Genomic DNA, 16,247 nt, shown 5'->3' with positions numbered 1-16,247 from the left:
TGTAACATAGTATAAACGTTGTGTCTTCCTGGTTTTTTATGTGCACTTTAACTGAATTATAATTCTATAACTGTTAAGAATTGTTTACAAGTCTGTATCCTGCTTTTCATAAATATTATAAAAATTTTCCTTGCTATTACATAGTCTTCTTAATCATTTTTTAGTTAATTTTTTTCTATAATGGCTGGACAGTAGTAAGTGAACATCTGGATGCTTTCAGATTTCTCTATAATAAGTAACAGCACAATGAAAATTGAAGTTTAATTTTGATGCACAGTAGATTGATTATATGGTGACTCTAGTTGGGCATTTCCCATTATGTTTTTTAATTATAAAATCAACATTAAGAACTGAAAACTGCAAATTAGCATAGAAACCAGTAACTAAAGAGGGCAGTTATTTTGAGCAGCAACACATGAAGCTGAAGATCACCCACTAATTATTTTATCTTATTAAATAAGATTATACTACATTGGGTTTTGTTTTGTTTTTTGTTTATAGTTGGTTGGTTAAATGGTCTTGTTCCTTAAGACGTCCAGTTGACTTACTCCCTATAAATTAAAATAGTAGCTGAGTTTAACCCAAGTTTAATGGTGTTTCATGCACTGGGGATGTCAGTTTCTGCATCCTTAAGGTCTGTGTAGCATTTCATACATGAATCAGTGAGAGAAAAATTCAAGAGCAGAAGATTAGAAATGGGAGATCACTAGAAATAAATCAGATTTGTCCTGGATGCTTCTAGGCCAAGAGAAATAATGTGATGAAAACCACCAGGTTTGATGACTAAGTATAGGCCGCAGGGAGCACAAAAGAGACCTGCTGACTGCACCAGGGTCTGTCTTGGGGCGTGGTGGACATCAATCTTATTTGACTTAAAGATGTGTAGCTTGTTGAGGGCAAGGACCGTGAATTAGTTTTCTGTGTCTTCCTAGCACGTGGCTCATACTAAGCGCTCAGTGAAGGGTTGATGACTAAGCTAAGAAATGTATGTGCACAAACACGCACACACACAATTCTTCCTTAGTTTTGAAGTTAAGACAAACATAACAATAAAACTTATACAAGGGTGACCTTTAACACCAGCCTTGTGTGTCAACAAAATGAAGCACATTTTTCTTTTTTATTCAGGTGGCAGGAGTAGTTGATACAAAAGTTAGAATTAATACAACCATTTTTTGGGTATCTGTGACATGCTAGGTGCCTTCTCTGCATTTTCTCTTATCTTTACAACAGTCTATGAGGATTGTCTCTTCCCAGAGGAGAGACTGAGGCTCAGAGAGGATAGTTAACCTGGTCAAGATCATACAACTAATGTGTCGACAGAATGCTGACTGCTCAATATCTGACCTCTAGAATCAACCCATTGCCACGGAAGAAAAGTCAAAGAAATTCAAGAAGAAGCAACAGGGGAAGCGCAGGAGCCAAGGGGAAATCACAAAGGAGCGAGAGGATGAGTGTTTCAGCTGTGGCGATGCTGGCCAGCTTGTCTCCTGTAAGAAGCCGGGCTGCCCGAAAGTATACCACGCAGACTGTCTCAATCTAACCAAGCGACCAGCAGGTTGGTACCAAAATCCGTGTAGAGTGCTCCTTGTTCTCTGCCAGAATTCTCAGAGCCCTTTGGTCTTCCCATGCACAGTGTTGAGGGGATATGGCCCAGGTTTTCATTCTGGAAATAAATGACAGCAAAGGTTTAGAACCCCAAGATACAGATAAGGGAACAGAAATTCACTTGATATGTGTCAAGCACTTCATTTACATTTCTGTTATGTTATTTTGTCCTCCCAGCAACCCATAAAGATGAGACCTTTTCACCTTCCCATGATGCAGATGAGGAAACTGAGAGTCAAGTTTGGTGAGATGACTTGTCACATTAGAGCGTGTAGATGGAGGAGCTGGATTAAAAGCCAGATTTTCTGACTTCAAGGCCACTAAATCATGTGCTCTTTCTAAAGAAAGAGAGGTTGAGACAGAGTGGAGTTTTGGGTCGTTCTAGTCAGTGAGGTACGGACTGACACCCTGTTAGCTTCCCTCCAGCCCGCTCCCTCTATAGCTGTGTCAGGTACCATGTGAGAAAGCTGCTTAGACAGATATGGTACCCAGGAATTTGTGGTTGGAGAAGTCACTAACCTTTGGGTGGTGGTTTGGAATTAGAAGATTTTAGGGATTTGGACCTATTGTCTATTTTAAATGACAAAGGTGAGTGGCAACCAGTAGAAAGCCACTCTGGTTGAGGAGATTATACATAACTAGTGGCCTAACATGTTTCCAGGAATTACAGAAAGAAAAGAACTGTGGGCTGGGAGTGAGAAGGACTTTGTCCCAGAGTTATTTCATTACTCTGTGATTGCCAGAGTAATGAAATAATAGAAACTGAGGTGGTGTGAGGGCAAGGCCATAACATTGACCTGTCAGTGCCAGGAGGTGGAAATGGAAAATTGTTTCAGAATTAATTTCTCAGGGCCGTGGCTGGCACGGGCTGAGATAGAACGATCTTGCCTAGGAGCCAGAAGCAAGATCTAGCAGAGTTTATCTGGAAGAAGCCAGGGTGGGAACACTGTTCACAGAGATTCAGGCGTCATGAAATGGGGCAGGTAAACTGCAGTTCAGATTAGCTTTGGATCTTTTTTGTACTGCATCTGTGTGGACAACATAGGTAAAGTTTTTGCTAGTTTCAAGACTTAAAATTGAGCAAAGGTAAATCTGCTTCCATTTTTTTTACATTTGTATATCTGTTCCCTCTTCCTACTAATAACCAAATAAGCAGGAATTTAAATAGCTGAGATTTTTCCATCTTAGAATTGAATATTTAAAGGCTGTATACGACAAATGGAGTTTGCAAAAATATAAAAGTAATATTCACATTCCACCTAAGGGGAGCTTTGTTTTTTGGGGTTTTTTTCTTGCAAGAAATAGAAATAAGGCATTACTCTGCATGTATATTTAGTTGGTACTCAACTGCTACTTGATACTTGGCTGTTATTTTTATATGTGGTTGTGCAGAAGAGGAAGCTGAGATCCTGGGGCAGGGGAAGCATGAGATCACTGCAATATGTGCCAGTTTGAAACCACTCCTTTGACCTGGTTCCAGAGCACTTCGTATATATCTTTTGTTTTCCTAAGCTTTGGTTTCACATCTGTGTTTTCAGGGAAATGGGAGTGTCCTTGGCATCAGTGTGACATCTGCGGGAAGGAAGCAGCCTCCTTCTGTGAGATGTGTCCCAGCTCCTTTTGCAAGCAGCATCGGGAAGGGATGCTCTTCATCTCCAAACTGGATGGGCGTCTGTCTTGTACTGAGCATGACCCCTGTGGGCCCAACCCGCTTGAACCTGGGGAGATCCGTGAGTATGTGCCTCCCCCAGTATCGCTGCCTCCAGGCCCAAGCACTCACCTGGCAGAGCAATCATCAGGAGTAGCTGCTCAGGGGCCCAAGATGTCGGACAAGCCACTTGCTGATACCAACCAGACATTGGCACTGTCCAAAAAAGCTCTGGCAGGGACTTGTCAGAGGCCAGCGCTGCCTGAGAGACCTCCTGACAGAACTGACTCCAGGCCCCAGCCTCCAGAGAGGGCCAGGGACCTTGCTGAGTCGGGGACCAAACCCCAAGCCTTGGTTTCCAGCCAGAAGCCATTGGACAGGCCCCCTGCAGTGGCAGGACCAAGACCCCAACTATCTGACAAACCCTCTCCAGTGACCAGCCCAAGCTCCTCACCCTCAGTCAGGTCCCAACCACTGGAAAGACCTCTGGGGACAGCTGACCCAAGGCTGGATAAATCCATAGGTGCTGCCAGCCCAAGGCCCCAGTCACTGGAGAAAACCCCAGTCCCCACTGGCCTGAGACTTCCACCGCCAGACAGACTGCTAGTCACCAGCAGCCCCAATCCCCAGGCTTCAGACAGGTCCCCAGACAAATCCCATGTCTCTTTGTCCCAGAGATTCCCACCTGACAAAGTGCTATCAGCTGTGGTCCAGACCCTGGTAGCTAAAGAAAAAGCACTGAGGCCCGTGGACCAGAACACTCAGTCAAAAAATAGAGCTGCTTTGGTGAGGGATCTCATAGACATGACTCCTCGCCAGAAGGAGCGGGCAGCTTCTCCTCCTGAGGCCACACCACAAGCTGATGAGAAGATGCCAGTGTTGGAGTCCAGCTCTTGGCCTGCCAGCAAAGGTCTGGGGCAGATGCCACGAGCTGTTGAGAGAAGCAGTGTGTCAGATCCTGTCCTTCAGGCTTCTGGGAAAGCCACAGCCCCCTTGGAGCACCCCTGGCAAGCTGTTAAATCACTCACCCAGGCCAGACTTCTTTCTCAGACACCTGCCAAGGCTTTTTTATATGAGCCAGCAACTCAGGCCTCAGGAAGAGCACCTGCAGGAGCTGAGCAGATCCCAGGGCCTCCCAACCAAGCACTGGGCCTGGTGAAGCAGATGAAGCAGATGGCCGGAGGCCAGCAACTTCCTGGACTTGCTGCCAAGAGTGGGCAGTCCTTCAGGCCTCTTGGGAAGGCCCCATCCTCCCTCTCCACTGAAGAGAAGAAGTTGGCAACCACAGAGCAGAGCCCCTGGGCCCTGGGAAAGGCCTTACCAGGGCCAGGGCTCTGGCCCATGGTGGCCGGACAGACACTGGCGCAGTCTTGCTGGTCTTCTGGGAGCACACAGACATTGGCACAGACTTGCTGGTCTCTTGGAAGAGGGCAGAACCCCAAACCAGAGCAGAATACACTTCCAGCTCTTAACCAGGCTCCTTCCAGTCACAAGTGTGCAGAATCAGAACAGAAATAATACCAGTAAATGTCACATGACCAGACCAGCTACCCCCAGGGTTCTTAGGGAAAGGAAATCTTCCTTTTTCCCCTTAAAACACAGACCCCCAACACTTTCCCACTGTTATTCTTTCTTTATATCCCAACACTCAGAACTCTTGTGACATTAGCAGTGGGGGCTATGGTTGTGTGAACCACGTATGGAAATCCAAGTGCGCCTCAGCCAAGGAGGACAGACGTGGGTCTCTCCCTCAACCTACCTTTACACATGGTCAACTTGAAATAAAAAGTCCACTCTGGAGTCAAGCATGGGATTCAATTCTGCTGGTCAGGTTGTAAGGTAGAGGGGCTCTCAGCGCTATTTCTCTAGCCCCATGGAGCCCCGCTGTGGGCACCTGATGAACCCTTGGGAGGAACTGATAATCCATTCAAATCAGTGGTGATTTCTTGAGCATTCACGTGTGCTAGGCCAGGTGCTAGTCACTGCTAGGAGATACAGAGATAAATAAGACCTAATCCCTGTGAGCCTAACATGCCTGCCTGGGTTTCTAGTCTGTTTTTAAGAACCTTTGACCAGGAAATAACAGGAAGTTCTGAGGGGCCCTCGGGTTCCAGATTCATTTTGTAATGTCCTTTGTGGTCCCAGAAATGGTTGTGTTGAGTAAGGTTCTTCTGGTCAAGTGTGTATGTGCACGCATGCACACTCATGTGGATGTCTCCTTTATAGGCGGGAGGGGGCTGCACAGAGTCCAAGTGGGGCTGTAGGCTGGGTGGCCGCTGCTGCTTCTGCCAGGACTGTGCCGAGTCTGAAGATCTGTACTTGGCAGAGCAGATGGTTGGGGCGCTAGGCTCTAGGATGTAGCTTTCCCACAGTGTAAGAAGGCAATTGACAAGCTTACCTTTATTTTCTACCGATTTTCCTCCCTTTACATCAACCTACCCCATGCTCGTACCCCAAACACTCAGGTGCTTTCAGATTTCAGCGTCTCGGGCAGTGGACATAGGGGAACTCTGGCAAGCTCTGGGCTAGATCAGCACCCGCTCAGAGAGGGTGTCAGGTCCTGATGGAAAAGTACTTCTCTCCTGATCCTTTGCTCTCCTACATGAGTGAAGGGGGTCCTCTTCTTCACTGGTGGATTCTACCACCCTCCCCCTGCGAACTGCTGGGCTCTGTGTTAGGAGTACCAGCCTGTGGACAGCTCAAAGGCAAGCCAGAACTCTGACTGGCAAGCTGTGGCATTTAGAGAAATGTCCAGTCTAAGAGATGACTCCTCATACTGCTGATTATCTGTTACTGCTGCCCTGAGCTGGGGCTCAAGGGCTGGGGAATCTGTTGGTGCTACCCTGCCCCCTCGATTCATCCGCCTCGCCGATGGCCAATATGAAGTGCTGCTTGGCCAGTTCCTTCCCATTCACCCACCTCTTGTCCCTAGACCAAACGTGTTTACCTCTCTGCTTTGCCAGCTTAGCCAGCAGCTTTAGCCAACAGGCCATCGGGCCCAGATGTCTCCTGGCCATTGTGTCTCAGTTACGGCTTTTGCACCCTCAACAGGATTCTGTATTTTGTCCCAAGTTCCTATTGAGGTTACTCTCATTACTCTAAGGAGGGAACAGTAATTGTTATAGAAGCATTTGCGCTTTATATAAAGATTAAAAAGAGAATTTGCTTTTATTTCCCAAAGTCTGTCTCTGGGGTTGAGACACTTGAACTCAGGCAGAGGCACAAGGCTGGGCAGGGCTGCCCTGAGTTTAGGGGCCTATCCCTGCATCTCACTTAGACCTCAGAATCTCTTCTGTAAATTCCACCTGCCTAGTTCTCCCTTTCATCCTCTCTCTCTCTTTCCACACCATCAGAGAGAAAAGGCTCTGCTCAAAAGGAAGAGAAAACAAAGCATCTTATTTTCTTTTTTTAAAATTTTAAACCATGGAAAAGATATTTTTAAAGAAATCCACCCAGAACATTAAAGTTCATTATATTAAGTATTTATCATGTGTGAGAATAATAAGTATATAACTGCAGCTAGTAGGTCTCTTTCCCTAATCTCTTAGGTTGTATGAGTAGGGTTTGCTTGGTGCCAGTCCTGTGCCCTTTTCTCTCATGTCATCTGTAGTTGTGATCAGAAAAAGATATCTGCACTGCACTGTCAGAATCTCCTTTCACTATGTTGTGTGTTAAATTACCGTAGCTCTTTATTTCATGAAATAAACTGTGAATTTTTTTGTGTGGGGGGGGTGTGTGTGTGCAGGCTATGTAAAAATTTTTCATTGGAGAAGTTTGATCCTGAAGTAGCTTCTCTGAAGTAGGCCTTGGTAGGTAATTGAGTTGACAGCCGCTCTAGATATGTCTCACAGGACAGGAAGGAGTGAGGGAAAGGTGGGCCATGATTGGCCACTCTGTGGTTTTGCTTTGGTTCTTCCCATTCTCCACCATTCACTGGAAACTTCCTTCCAGACCTGCCTGGGAAAACAACTTCTGAACTGTGCTTGGTTTGGAGGGAGGAGGCAATTCTTTATCTATATAGATGGGCTGCCAGGCTTTCCTGAGGGCCATTGGAAGTGTCTCTCGGGTTGAATGGAAACTAAAAATTCAACTATCAGGCTCACTGATAGCAGCATCTGATCCTAGATTGTTAACATCACGAAAGCAATCACCGAACCATTGGAAGCAGATACAGAAGGACTGTTGGGATGTGAGACTCTCACGAGGGTGGGGAGTGACCTTGTCAGCCACTGGGGACTCCTGGAGCCTGTACTGAGACCTTTCCTCCAGGGGGTATGAATTGGCAGTTAAAAGGAAATCTTTTCTCTTAGAAACTCCTGGTCTTTGTGCAGGATGTTTTTTTGATATTTGGCTGAGTGCTTGGAAATCGGGGTCTCGAGAGTCTTTCTCTAAGCTAGTTCCCCAGGAAGCCTTTCCGAGGGGGAAGCCCTAGCTTCCATAGGTAGCTAGAAAACCAATACCTCTCCTAACCTTTTTTAAATCGGGGGGAAAAAATTATGGAGACTTAAATTTTGAATTTAAAGCCTCATTTGCCGCCTACTGGAGCGAACCCATTCTAATAGCAAAACAGGTGTCCCTGCTACAAAAGCATCCAAGTTTTTAAAAACCTGCTTCCCCCTGAAGTTACTGAGTTTGAGGTGATTTAAACCACTGTGTTGATCCTCTTCTGAACTACCAAATCTACATCTTTGGCATTAATGAAAATAATTATTCTTCACCTCCTCTGCCCCACACCATGGTCAGGGCATGAGGTGCGTCAGTGATCCTTTCCCAGGCCTGGCAGCCTCTCCTCACCTGGACTCCCAGGTCGCCTCATGAGAACACAATGGCAGGAAGAAAGTCTGGTCCTGGCAGCTTCCCCTGTGGAGAGGAATCAGGAGAGCACTAAACGTGGATGGATTTTGCCCTCAGCTCCTATAAAGTGGGTTCTCCTAAGGCTTTTGGGGCGGGGGAGATACTGTCATTCTAGGGTTCCTCAACCAGGAAGGAGGTCAGAGTTGCCCCGTGTCCTAACCTCCCTGAGATCATGGCAGGAAAGGAGCTGCCACAAGCCCCTTTCCTACTGAGTAATGTTTTGGCTGCTGAGTGTGTTAGACATTCCAGGTCATTTAGAGCTAGGTAGCTGCTGCAGGAGACTTTCATTGGCTATGGCCAGTCAGCTCTCAGCTGAGCTTTCTAGGACCAGTGCAGCAGGGCCAGGAGTTGCTGTAATATAAATTGAAATCAGAATAGATCATTGCTTTGTACACACACACAAATGTAATAACGATGGTGCTAATTTCATGGTATAAATAAGCACTGCCAAGGGTGAAGGGACTGGTGACTCAAAAAAACCGGGTTTCTGTTTGAGAGGAAGAGATGTTATGTCGAACAGTTTCTTTGAGGCTCTGTTAGAGAAGAAGGCAGAGCCTTGGTGAAACCTGCACCCGACCCTGGAGTGGTCCAGTGCAGTCCAGCAGTGGAAGAGATAACGTGTCCAGATAAGGGTGGCAAGTTTCTTAAGGCTGGTGTCACCTTTGTCTGTAGCCTCCATGCACACTGCCTGGAACATGATGGCGGAGAGCTCCAGGCACAGGGTCTCCCTCGGTTACCTTCTGCCCCTCTACTTCTTCCTCTTGTGGGAGCACCTCTATCGCTTAGGGAGATTAAAGGTAATCTTTCTTAAGGAAGTGGAAAGTGTATTTTAATTAGAAATCCACAGCCTAGGAGAACTGTCTCCTACCAACATAAGCAAAAACAGCATGTTAAATTTGTATGTGTTCCCTTCTCTAGAGCTGCTTTCCCATGACTTTCCATACATCAGGCTATTGAGGGGCTTTAGGTGTGACACCCTGGAAGTCAAGCAGAGCTTTGCAGATTGTGAGCCCAGGGAGGAGGAACAAATGAATGGTTCTGGTGCTTGACTTCCGGGGTAGGGGCCGAGAAGAGGTGGCCTCCAGGCCTGAGGTGGGTGCTGCCGCTGTCGACCAGGTGAGTGTAGAAGCTGGGTGGGTGCAGCACACAGGCGCTCACGGAAGATCAACTTTCTATGCCGTGGCAAAGAAACAAGCTGACAATAGAGATCTAGCTTTATATTTTTAAGAAAGGGGTGTGGGGGGATCAGCTGAGGTCCATCACTGTTTTTTTTTTTTTTGGGGGGGGGGGTTGTTTTGGTTTTTTGTCTCCCTTAATCCCCATAGATTGTCAGCTGTAAGTGAAACTCCTAGTGGAAAAGGGGAGCCCTGTGCTAGGAGTCCCCATAAACATGTACTGTAATTCTTTGTATATAGAAAAAATTACTGTAAAGTAAAGTTTAACTTTACTCTTAATGGCCCTTGCCCTGTGTTGTGTTTTGTTGTCCATGGGGAGATGTAGCCCAGGAGGAGGGAGGATGGGTTTGGCATAGGAGCAGAAGCCAGTCCCTAAGCTAGTTCCCAGATGGGGACAAAGTGGAGCTGAGCCATTCCTCCAAGCATCTCACGGGAGTGGTGTGGGCTTCCAGGAGCCATGAGATGTTGGGTATGTTTCAAATTGGGGAGTGGCTGATGTTAGTTCCAGTCCCTACACAGGAAGCCTTCGTCACCCATGAAATAAAGGTATTTTGAGGAATTGGTTTTTAAAAAGGAAGTGGAACCAAAGCACTTCCTGAGTGAATCAGATCATCTGGGCCAAGTTTTTCTTCAGCGGTAGGTGCTGGGTACTAGAGGCCCTGGCCCTGGCCTAAGGCAGGAAAGCAGAGGCAAAGGGGCCAAGCCTCGGTCCTGGAAAGGGGTCCCATATGCTTCCTTTTGGTTGGACAGGAAGTGCCCGTCCTGTCTACAGTAACACCTGATCATCCTTCAGAAATATTTGGGTCTCCAAGGCCCAAAAATCCACTTTGGGAGAACCTTGGGATGCCTCCCCGTGACTTAGTGCTGGAGTTAACTTTTCACTCATGATCTTCACATCCCTGCACTGGGCAGCCGATACCTCATTTTATACTTAGAACAGACTGAGCTTAAGTCCCTTTCTAACTTAGTAGCTGAATTGGATCCCAATCTAGATGCCAAAGACCTTTGTCTTGCAGAACCTATGGTTTTCCTACCATTAAAACACATTGTAGGATGCTGACGAGAAGCTTGGGATCTGAGCCACAGGCATGACTCATGGACCTAGCTGTGTCAGACTCAGTAGAACCAGCCCATCTGGGGTAGAATGCTTGATCCTTTGATCTCTGGACACCGCTTAAGTGCCTGCCTTGCTCTTCTCAGCACTAAGAAGGAATTGTGAGCTTTGCACTGCCCCAACCCTAGCCTCACCCTATCTTTGCCCCCACTAAAGTACAGGAAATGGCCCTTTTGTTTCTCTTATTATTTCAGCTGCAACCCTGGGATAAAGTGAACTTGGTTTCCAAAGGAAAACTAGAGCTGGAAGGAACCTTAATAAAGGAAGTGAGGCCAGCCAGGTGGCCCAAGAAAAAACTAGGTGTCTTGACACCCAATCTATACAGCAGGGAAAGGGGCTGAGTGTGATTCTCCGTGCATTGATTTTATTTACAAATCAGAAGCCACTTAAGTAATCTGCAGACACAAGTGCTGTCCAGGACAGAAGCCTGGGGTCCAAATCAGCCCTTACCCTCCTGATGCCCACCAGTCTGCCCAATGCTGTATCCGTTCCAGGGGCCAGCACAGGCATGTGCCACCTCTGCTGCCATGTGGACCTGGGGTAGCTCACATTTGACCACCCAAACCCTGAAGAGCTAGGTCCAGCCCCTCTGGGGGAATTCCTTTAATTCCCCCAGGCCAGATGAGTGGTGACTCAGTGATGACAACAGCTGTAGAAGTAGGGGTTTGCCTTCTGATCCAGGTCCACGCCCTTGTCCTCTGTCAAAGAGAGAGGTGGCAGCTTGGCACCATTCTGTTGGGGGACCAGGTAATATGAAGGGGGCCAGATGCTGAGGGCCTAGAGGAAGTCTCCATAGAAGCTAGGGAAGCACACACCTGTCATCACCTGGAAGGCGGCCACACTGACGTAATCCTCTGCCACTTTCTGGAAGAGCTCGTCTGGCAGGAAAAAGGATGATCAGTGAGGACCCAATGCCAACAGCCCTTAGGATCACCCAGTGACCCAGCCCTCTAGGCTCTTCTCTGCCTCCTCTGGTGCCCCTGCGTGTTCCTGTTGTGAGACCCAGGACGGCACTTACCCACACTCTGGCCTGTCTTGCTGGATGTTTCAAAGAGCTGAGCTTTGATATCTGTAAAGAAAATCGACTAAAGCCTCATACCTAAGAATCATGTGGACACAGACAAAGGGGAAGCCTGACAGTTCATGGACTCTTCTGGATCCCACAGGTTCAGGGGAGCAGAAGGCCATCCCAGGAGATCTTGCCATGGCTGCCAAGGCAGTCCAGTCCCTTATTTTCTTGACCCACCCAAGCGGCCACTTCCCTCCCCCCTCCCCAGGGAGCTGAGGAGCAGCTACTATCTGCATAGTCCTGGACATCGTGGAAGTCCACACGTCTTCGCCGCCTGTCCTCCTCCAGCAAGTCACTCTTGGTGCCGCACAGGTAGATCTGACAGCCCTGAAGCAGAACACAAGGTCAGGGTCCCTCCGCACGGACCACCAGAGCCCCCGCCCCTGGACCTCCAGTGAGGTCCGGCCACCTACCTCCTCTAGGTTTTGCAGTTCCTTCACCCAGAACTTGGCCCGCTCAAAGCTGCTGCTGTCCGTGAGGTCTTAGTGTGGGGCACGGAGGAGGCACAACCAAGCGTCAGGGGCCGTTCCATAAGGCTCGCCTGGTACCCACCCCTTGTTTGAGGAACAGGCCAGAACCCCCCTTTACCGTAGCAGACGATGGCCGCCTTCGCACCCCGATAGTAGATTCGGCTCATGGCCTCGTAGCGCTCGGAGCCTGCTGTGTCCTGAAGGGCAGGGGGTGGCTCAGCCCTGGCCTGAGTTATTGAGCTACAAGGCTGCAAACTAATACTACGTCCTCCAGACCCCCATTTGCAAACTGGGGTCTAGAGAAGAGAAATGGGCTGTATAAGGCCACAAGTCAGCCAGGGACAGACAGGACCTAAGCCTTCTCAGGAATGGGTTTTCCCAGGACTACTTGACCAGGGAACTTACCCAAATACCCAAAGTCACCGTCCGGTCTCCGACGGACATCACCTTCGCCACGAAGGCGGCTCCGATGGTCTGCAACCAGGGGGAAGCAATCAGGGCCGCGGGTGCGAGCTAGCCCCCTCCCACCCGTGCCCGGACCCGCGGCGCGCACTCACGTTCTGATAGGGTCCCACCAGGAAGCGGTTGTGCACGTATCGCTCCACCAGGCTTGTCTTGCCCACGTACTCCTTGCCCAGCATCACCACCTTGACGTCCACGCGCTGCCCACTCATGCTCCCGGGGCAGCCTCACCCGCGTCGGGGTCCTGAGCCCCCGCACGAGGTAAACCCGGATCTCCGCTCGGGCAGGCAGCGCCCAAGCCACAGTCGATGCCCCGCGTCGGGCTGGAGCCCTGGCAGCGACCTGCCTACCCCCGCTCTTCGGCCCCGGGCGCTGATCCTTCCAAGATCCCAGGGCCCGGGACGGCCTGGGAGCGCGCGGGGCAGCGCCCTAAGCGGCGCTGCACGCCGCCGCTCGGTTCGCTCGCCGCCGGGTTCAGGCACCGCTCAGGCTCGGATTCCCCACCGAGCCCGGGGTCCTCTCAAACCCCGCTCCAGCCTGCAGCGCCGCGACTCCCGCGGGGGAGGGGTAAAGGGCGAGGGGGCGGGCTTTGGATCACGTGCGTGGACGCCGGAAGTGGTGAGGACTGCGCGGCTGCGCCGGAAGTGGCGAGCGGCCTGACAACTCCTCATGGCGGCGGCTGGCGGGGCGCGGCACGGTGGTGACTGAGCTGCGAGCCTGGCGGGCGTGCGCCGAGCCCCGGCCTGGCCTCCGCGTGCCCCCCGGGCTCTGCACCCCTGATGCTGCGCGGGTGCTGAGCCCGCCCCTGCCGGGACGATGGTGAAGTATTTCCTGGGCCAGAGCGTGCTCCGGAGTTCCTGGGACCAAGTGTTCGCTGCCTTCTGGCAGCGGTACCCGAATCCCTATAGGTACGTAGCCTGGCTTCCCCCTCGCTGTTTGGAGATTGAAGTGTGGGGCAGGGTAAGACTCGACATCGAGTCCGAGGTAGGGGATCGCCGGAACCGTGGCCGTCTTTAGGGCAAGAGGACCCTATTGGGGAAGCGGCCAGGCCAGGCCTGCAAGGTACTGGAGGAGACTGGGCTTGGGCGGCGGTCTACTTGAGGCCCAGTCTAAAGTTCTCACATCTCGGGGTAACGAGACAGGAAGAGGCGGCGGCACAGGAATTGGGAGGGATCCTGGGATTGGCATTCTGAGCGCTCGCCTACTCCTCTGCCTGTGGCGCTCCCCAGCGGTGCACTAAATCGCGAAGGCCAGCCCTGCTGGAATTCCCAGGAATCCAGGTCAGCGAGGGGGCAGAAGTTGGAATTTGCCCTGGGATAGGTTCCAGCGACTCTCCAGGTCTGAGCCACAACACAGATCACTCTGCAAGTTTGGGGGAAGGCCTGGCTATTCTGGCCAGGAGGCTCCAGGTGTAGAACCCCAAGGGGCAGTCTCTCAGAGGCAGCCTCCTGAGTCACCTTTACTCCGATACCTGCAGCAAACATGTCTTAACGGAAGACATAGTGCACCGGGAGGTGACCCCTGACCAGAAGCTCCTGTCCCGGAGACTCCTGACCAAGACCAACAGGATGCCCCGCTGGGCCGAGCGACTGTTTCCTGCCAATGTTGCTCACTCGGTGTACATCCTGGAAGACTCTATTGTGGACCCACAGAACCAGACCATGACCACCTTCACCTGGAACATCAACCACAGCCGGCTGATGGTGAGACCCCCTTTGGTCCCGCCCGCCCTGCACCCCCAAAGGTAGAGAGTTCCAGGTACAAGTGGTTAGGGAGCCAGTGATGCTGACGGAGGGAGGCATGGGTTTTCAAACAGGAATCCATCAAACCATAAGGGTTCCTGGAGGATCTGGGTCTCTTACCCACGTGGGCTAGAGGAGTTAAACTCTTGGGTGTCTTACATATGGGTTTCTGCCTGACATTTGGGGGCAAGAGGATTCCATACACCTTTGATCTCTTGGCTGTAAGAGAACGTTTATTCTTTCTTAGCTAATCTTCACAATAACCCTGGGAGGTGGGTATGACTCTTTCATGTGCAAAGAGACAAGTGAAACTCAGAGAAGGGAAGTGACCTTCAAGGACACAGGGCAGGCAGCTTAATACAGTGCCCCGGAGTTATCTGAAGGCCTCACAGCAGACCACCCTGAGCACTACCTCTGTTTTCTAAGTTACCCAGGTAGTGATCCTCCTGTGAGAAATATCTTTCAGTCCAGCTGGGGGACAGGTCTTTGCAGTGTTTCTCTTGGAAGTACTGGTCCACTTTCTCCTCCCTGGAAATATGACAACTGCCAGATTTCCATTTTTATTTGGACTGCCAGGGAGCTCAAGAGCTGCATCGGGTGGAAGGCAGGCTAAAAAGACTGCACACATCTAGACGTAAAAGTATAAAACAAAATTCAGGGCCATGGTGGAGCTGGAAGGCCCTCTGCTGATCTCAGGAGTCGATGTGCTTTCTAGTTTAAAGGGTCAGAGAAGTTGTAGGGAGTAAAATGACCTTTCCATTCTTGCTTTTCATATAAATGCAGGTAAAGGAATGAATTTTCATTTTATTGCTTTCCCTCATGAAAAGAGGCAGGGAATCAAATTTATGTCAAGTTGGCAAAATGAAACTCGCACATGATTGTGGTTGGCCTGACCCCCTGCACAGGTGGTGGAGGAACGATGTGTTTACTGTGTGAACTCTGATAACAGCGGCTGGACCGAAATCCACCGGGAAGCCTGGGTCTCCTCTAGTTTATATGGCGTCTCCAGAGCCGTCCAGGTGAGCAGCGTTGTGTGGTGCTGGGGCTCCGGGCCCAGGGCATTTGACATAGAGACTGGGCTGGGGGTTAGTGGGCAGTTCAGAATCCTTCCCCTTCTCACCTTTTGCCAGGAATTTGGTCTCGCACGGTTCAAAAGCAATGTGACCAAGACGATGAAGGGCTTCGAATACATCTTGGCCAAGCTGCAAGGTAAGAGCTCTGGGCACTGCTGGGGGGAACCTCCCAGGCAGAGGCTGGGGTCAAGTCCTAGCTGCCCTGACTAGTATGGAGCCTAGGATTGTCACTGCTCCATTCGAAGCCTGGAACTCTTCCTCTGTGTACCCTGGGGCAAATACCGCCTTTCCAATGGGGCCTGGCCTGCAGGAGGTGAATGTTGGGGGAAGTGATTGTGTGGGTCTTCTTGGCATCCTCTGAAGCCAGCCCCCTGCCCTTTGCTACAGGTGAGGCCCCTTCCAAAACCCTTGTTGAGACAGCCAAGGAAGCCAAGGAAAAGGCAAAGGAGACGGCACTGGCAGCTACAGAGAAGGCCAAAGACCTTGCCAGCAAGGCAGCCACCAAGAAGCAGCAGCAGCAGCGGCAGTTCGTATAGCTAGCCCAGGTGCTGGTGTGGCTGCACACCAGACCCCCCAGCTCCAATCCCTGCCCTCACCCTGTACTTTATTATTAAACGTCAACTTCCAGCGCAATCTGCTTTCTGGGTGGTGGGTTGGGGGTGGTGTCTTGTTTGGCATCTACATGCACAGGACACGTTACCCACGTCTGGGTCAGGCCTGCTTCTTCCTGCATCGGGCAGCTGAGGACCGAGGTGCAGAGATGCCGTGACTTACTTAGGGTGACAGACAAGGTGCAGGAAAAGTGGTCATAAACGCTAGACTGTACGCTCCATGAGGGCAGGCACCTTTGTTTTGTTCTCTGATATGTCCCAAGTATCTGGAACCGTACCTAGCACTTAATAGGCACTCAATAAATACTTATTGAATTCAGTCAGCCCCAGCTCTGGAGTCCGAAAGCTTTGGTTCGAATCTTGACTCCCCTATTTCCTGGCTTTGGACCGCAAGCAAATCAGATCACTCAGCCTCAGTGCC

The 16,247-nt window shown here is 50.3% G+C and overlaps 3 protein-coding genes across 16 annotated transcripts in view; 2 read left to right on the top strand and 1 right to left on the bottom strand.

The window, feature by feature from the left end:
* NSD1 (nuclear receptor binding SET domain protein 1) overlaps positions 1 to 5,061 on the top strand; it is a 141,041-nt gene extending 135,980 nt beyond the window's left edge. For all 12 annotated transcript variants that reach the window (XM_074313410.1, XM_074313415.1, XM_074313409.1 and 9 more), the window contains 2 exons: positions 1,354 to 1,558; positions 3,147 to 5,061. In XM_074313410.1, coding sequence (XP_074169511.1) covers positions 1,354 to 1,558; positions 3,147 to 4,774 — 1,833 coding nt within the window. In that variant the 3' untranslated portion in view covers positions 4,775 to 5,061. The remainder of the gene's footprint in view (positions 1 to 1,353; positions 1,559 to 3,146) is intronic.
* Positions 1,102 to 12,991, bottom strand: RAB24 (RAB24, member RAS oncogene family). 3 transcript variants are annotated; one of them, XM_074313421.1, is made up of 9 exons: positions 12,496 to 12,990; positions 12,344 to 12,412; positions 12,057 to 12,135; positions 11,882 to 11,949; positions 11,696 to 11,795; positions 11,418 to 11,468; positions 11,215 to 11,277; positions 8,051 to 8,116; positions 1,102 to 1,666 (listed from the first exon to the last, which is right to left on the bottom strand). In XM_074313421.1, the coding sequence occupies exons 1-9, from the start codon at positions 12,610 to 12,612 to the stop codon at positions 1,662 to 1,664; spliced, it is 618 nt and encodes a 205-aa protein (XP_074169522.1). In that variant the 5' UTR covers positions 12,613 to 12,990; the 3' UTR covers positions 1,102 to 1,661. The 3 variants fall into 3 exon arrangements, with proteins under 3 accessions (XP_074169522.1, XP_019566548.2, XP_019566549.1); XM_019710989.2 differs by lacking the exon at positions 1,102 to 1,666 and adding an exon at positions 5,104 to 5,241 and having other exon boundaries at positions 12,496 to 12,991; XM_019710990.2 differs by lacking the exons at positions 1,102 to 1,666; positions 8,051 to 8,116 and adding an exon at positions 10,742 to 11,097 and having other exon boundaries at positions 12,496 to 12,987.
* A 36-nt stretch (positions 12,992 to 13,027) lies between these two features.
* On the top strand, positions 13,028 to 16,145 carry PRELID1 (PRELI domain containing 1). The gene is made up of 5 exons (XM_019710991.2): positions 13,028 to 13,308; positions 13,878 to 14,103; positions 15,048 to 15,161; positions 15,273 to 15,351; positions 15,603 to 16,145. Exons 1-5 carry the CDS (start codon positions 13,217 to 13,219, stop codon positions 15,749 to 15,751), a joined length of 660 nt encoding a protein of 219 aa, XP_019566550.1. The 5' UTR covers positions 13,028 to 13,216; the 3' UTR covers positions 15,752 to 16,145.
* The last annotated feature ends 102 nt before the right edge of the window (positions 16,146 to 16,247 follow it).

The sequence above is a fragment of the Rhinolophus sinicus genome, linkage group LG10 (genome assembly GCF_036562045.2).
Source record: "Rhinolophus sinicus isolate RSC01 linkage group LG10, ASM3656204v1, whole genome shotgun sequence".
NCBI lineage: Eukaryota > Metazoa > Chordata > Mammalia > Chiroptera > Rhinolophidae > Rhinolophus > Rhinolophus sinicus.
Note: the sequence above shows the minus strand (reverse complement) of the source record. Positions and strands in the feature narration are given on the sequence as shown.

What these genes read in the sequence shown, in the direction of transcription:
- RAB24 (XM_019710989.2), bottom strand. Translation starts at nt 12,612, where the DNA reads ATGAGTGGGCAGCGCGTGGACGTCAAGGTGGTGATGCTGGGCAAGGAG. An exon ending in TGGTGGGACCCTATCAGAAC is followed by an intron (nt 12,413 to 12,495) that starts GTGAGTGCGCGC and finishes CCCTGGTTGCAG; the next exon opens with ACCATCGGAGCCGCCTTCGT. An exon ending in CAAGACAGGCCAGAGTGTGG is followed by an intron (nt 11,278 to 11,417) that starts GTAAGTGCCGTC and finishes TTTTCCTGCCAG; the next exon opens with ACGAGCTCTTCCAGAAAGTG.
- PRELID1 (XM_019710991.2), top strand. Translation starts at nt 13,217, where the DNA reads ATGGTGAAGTATTTCCTGGGCCAGAGCGTGCTCCGGAGTTCCTGGGAC. An exon ending in CGGTACCCGAATCCCTATAG is followed by an intron (nt 13,309 to 13,877) that starts GTACGTAGCCTG and finishes CGATACCTGCAG; the next exon opens with CAAACATGTCTTAACGGAAG. An exon ending in CATCTTGGCCAAGCTGCAAG is followed by an intron (nt 15,352 to 15,602) that starts GTAAGAGCTCTG and finishes CCTTTGCTACAG; the next exon opens with GTGAGGCCCCTTCCAAAACC.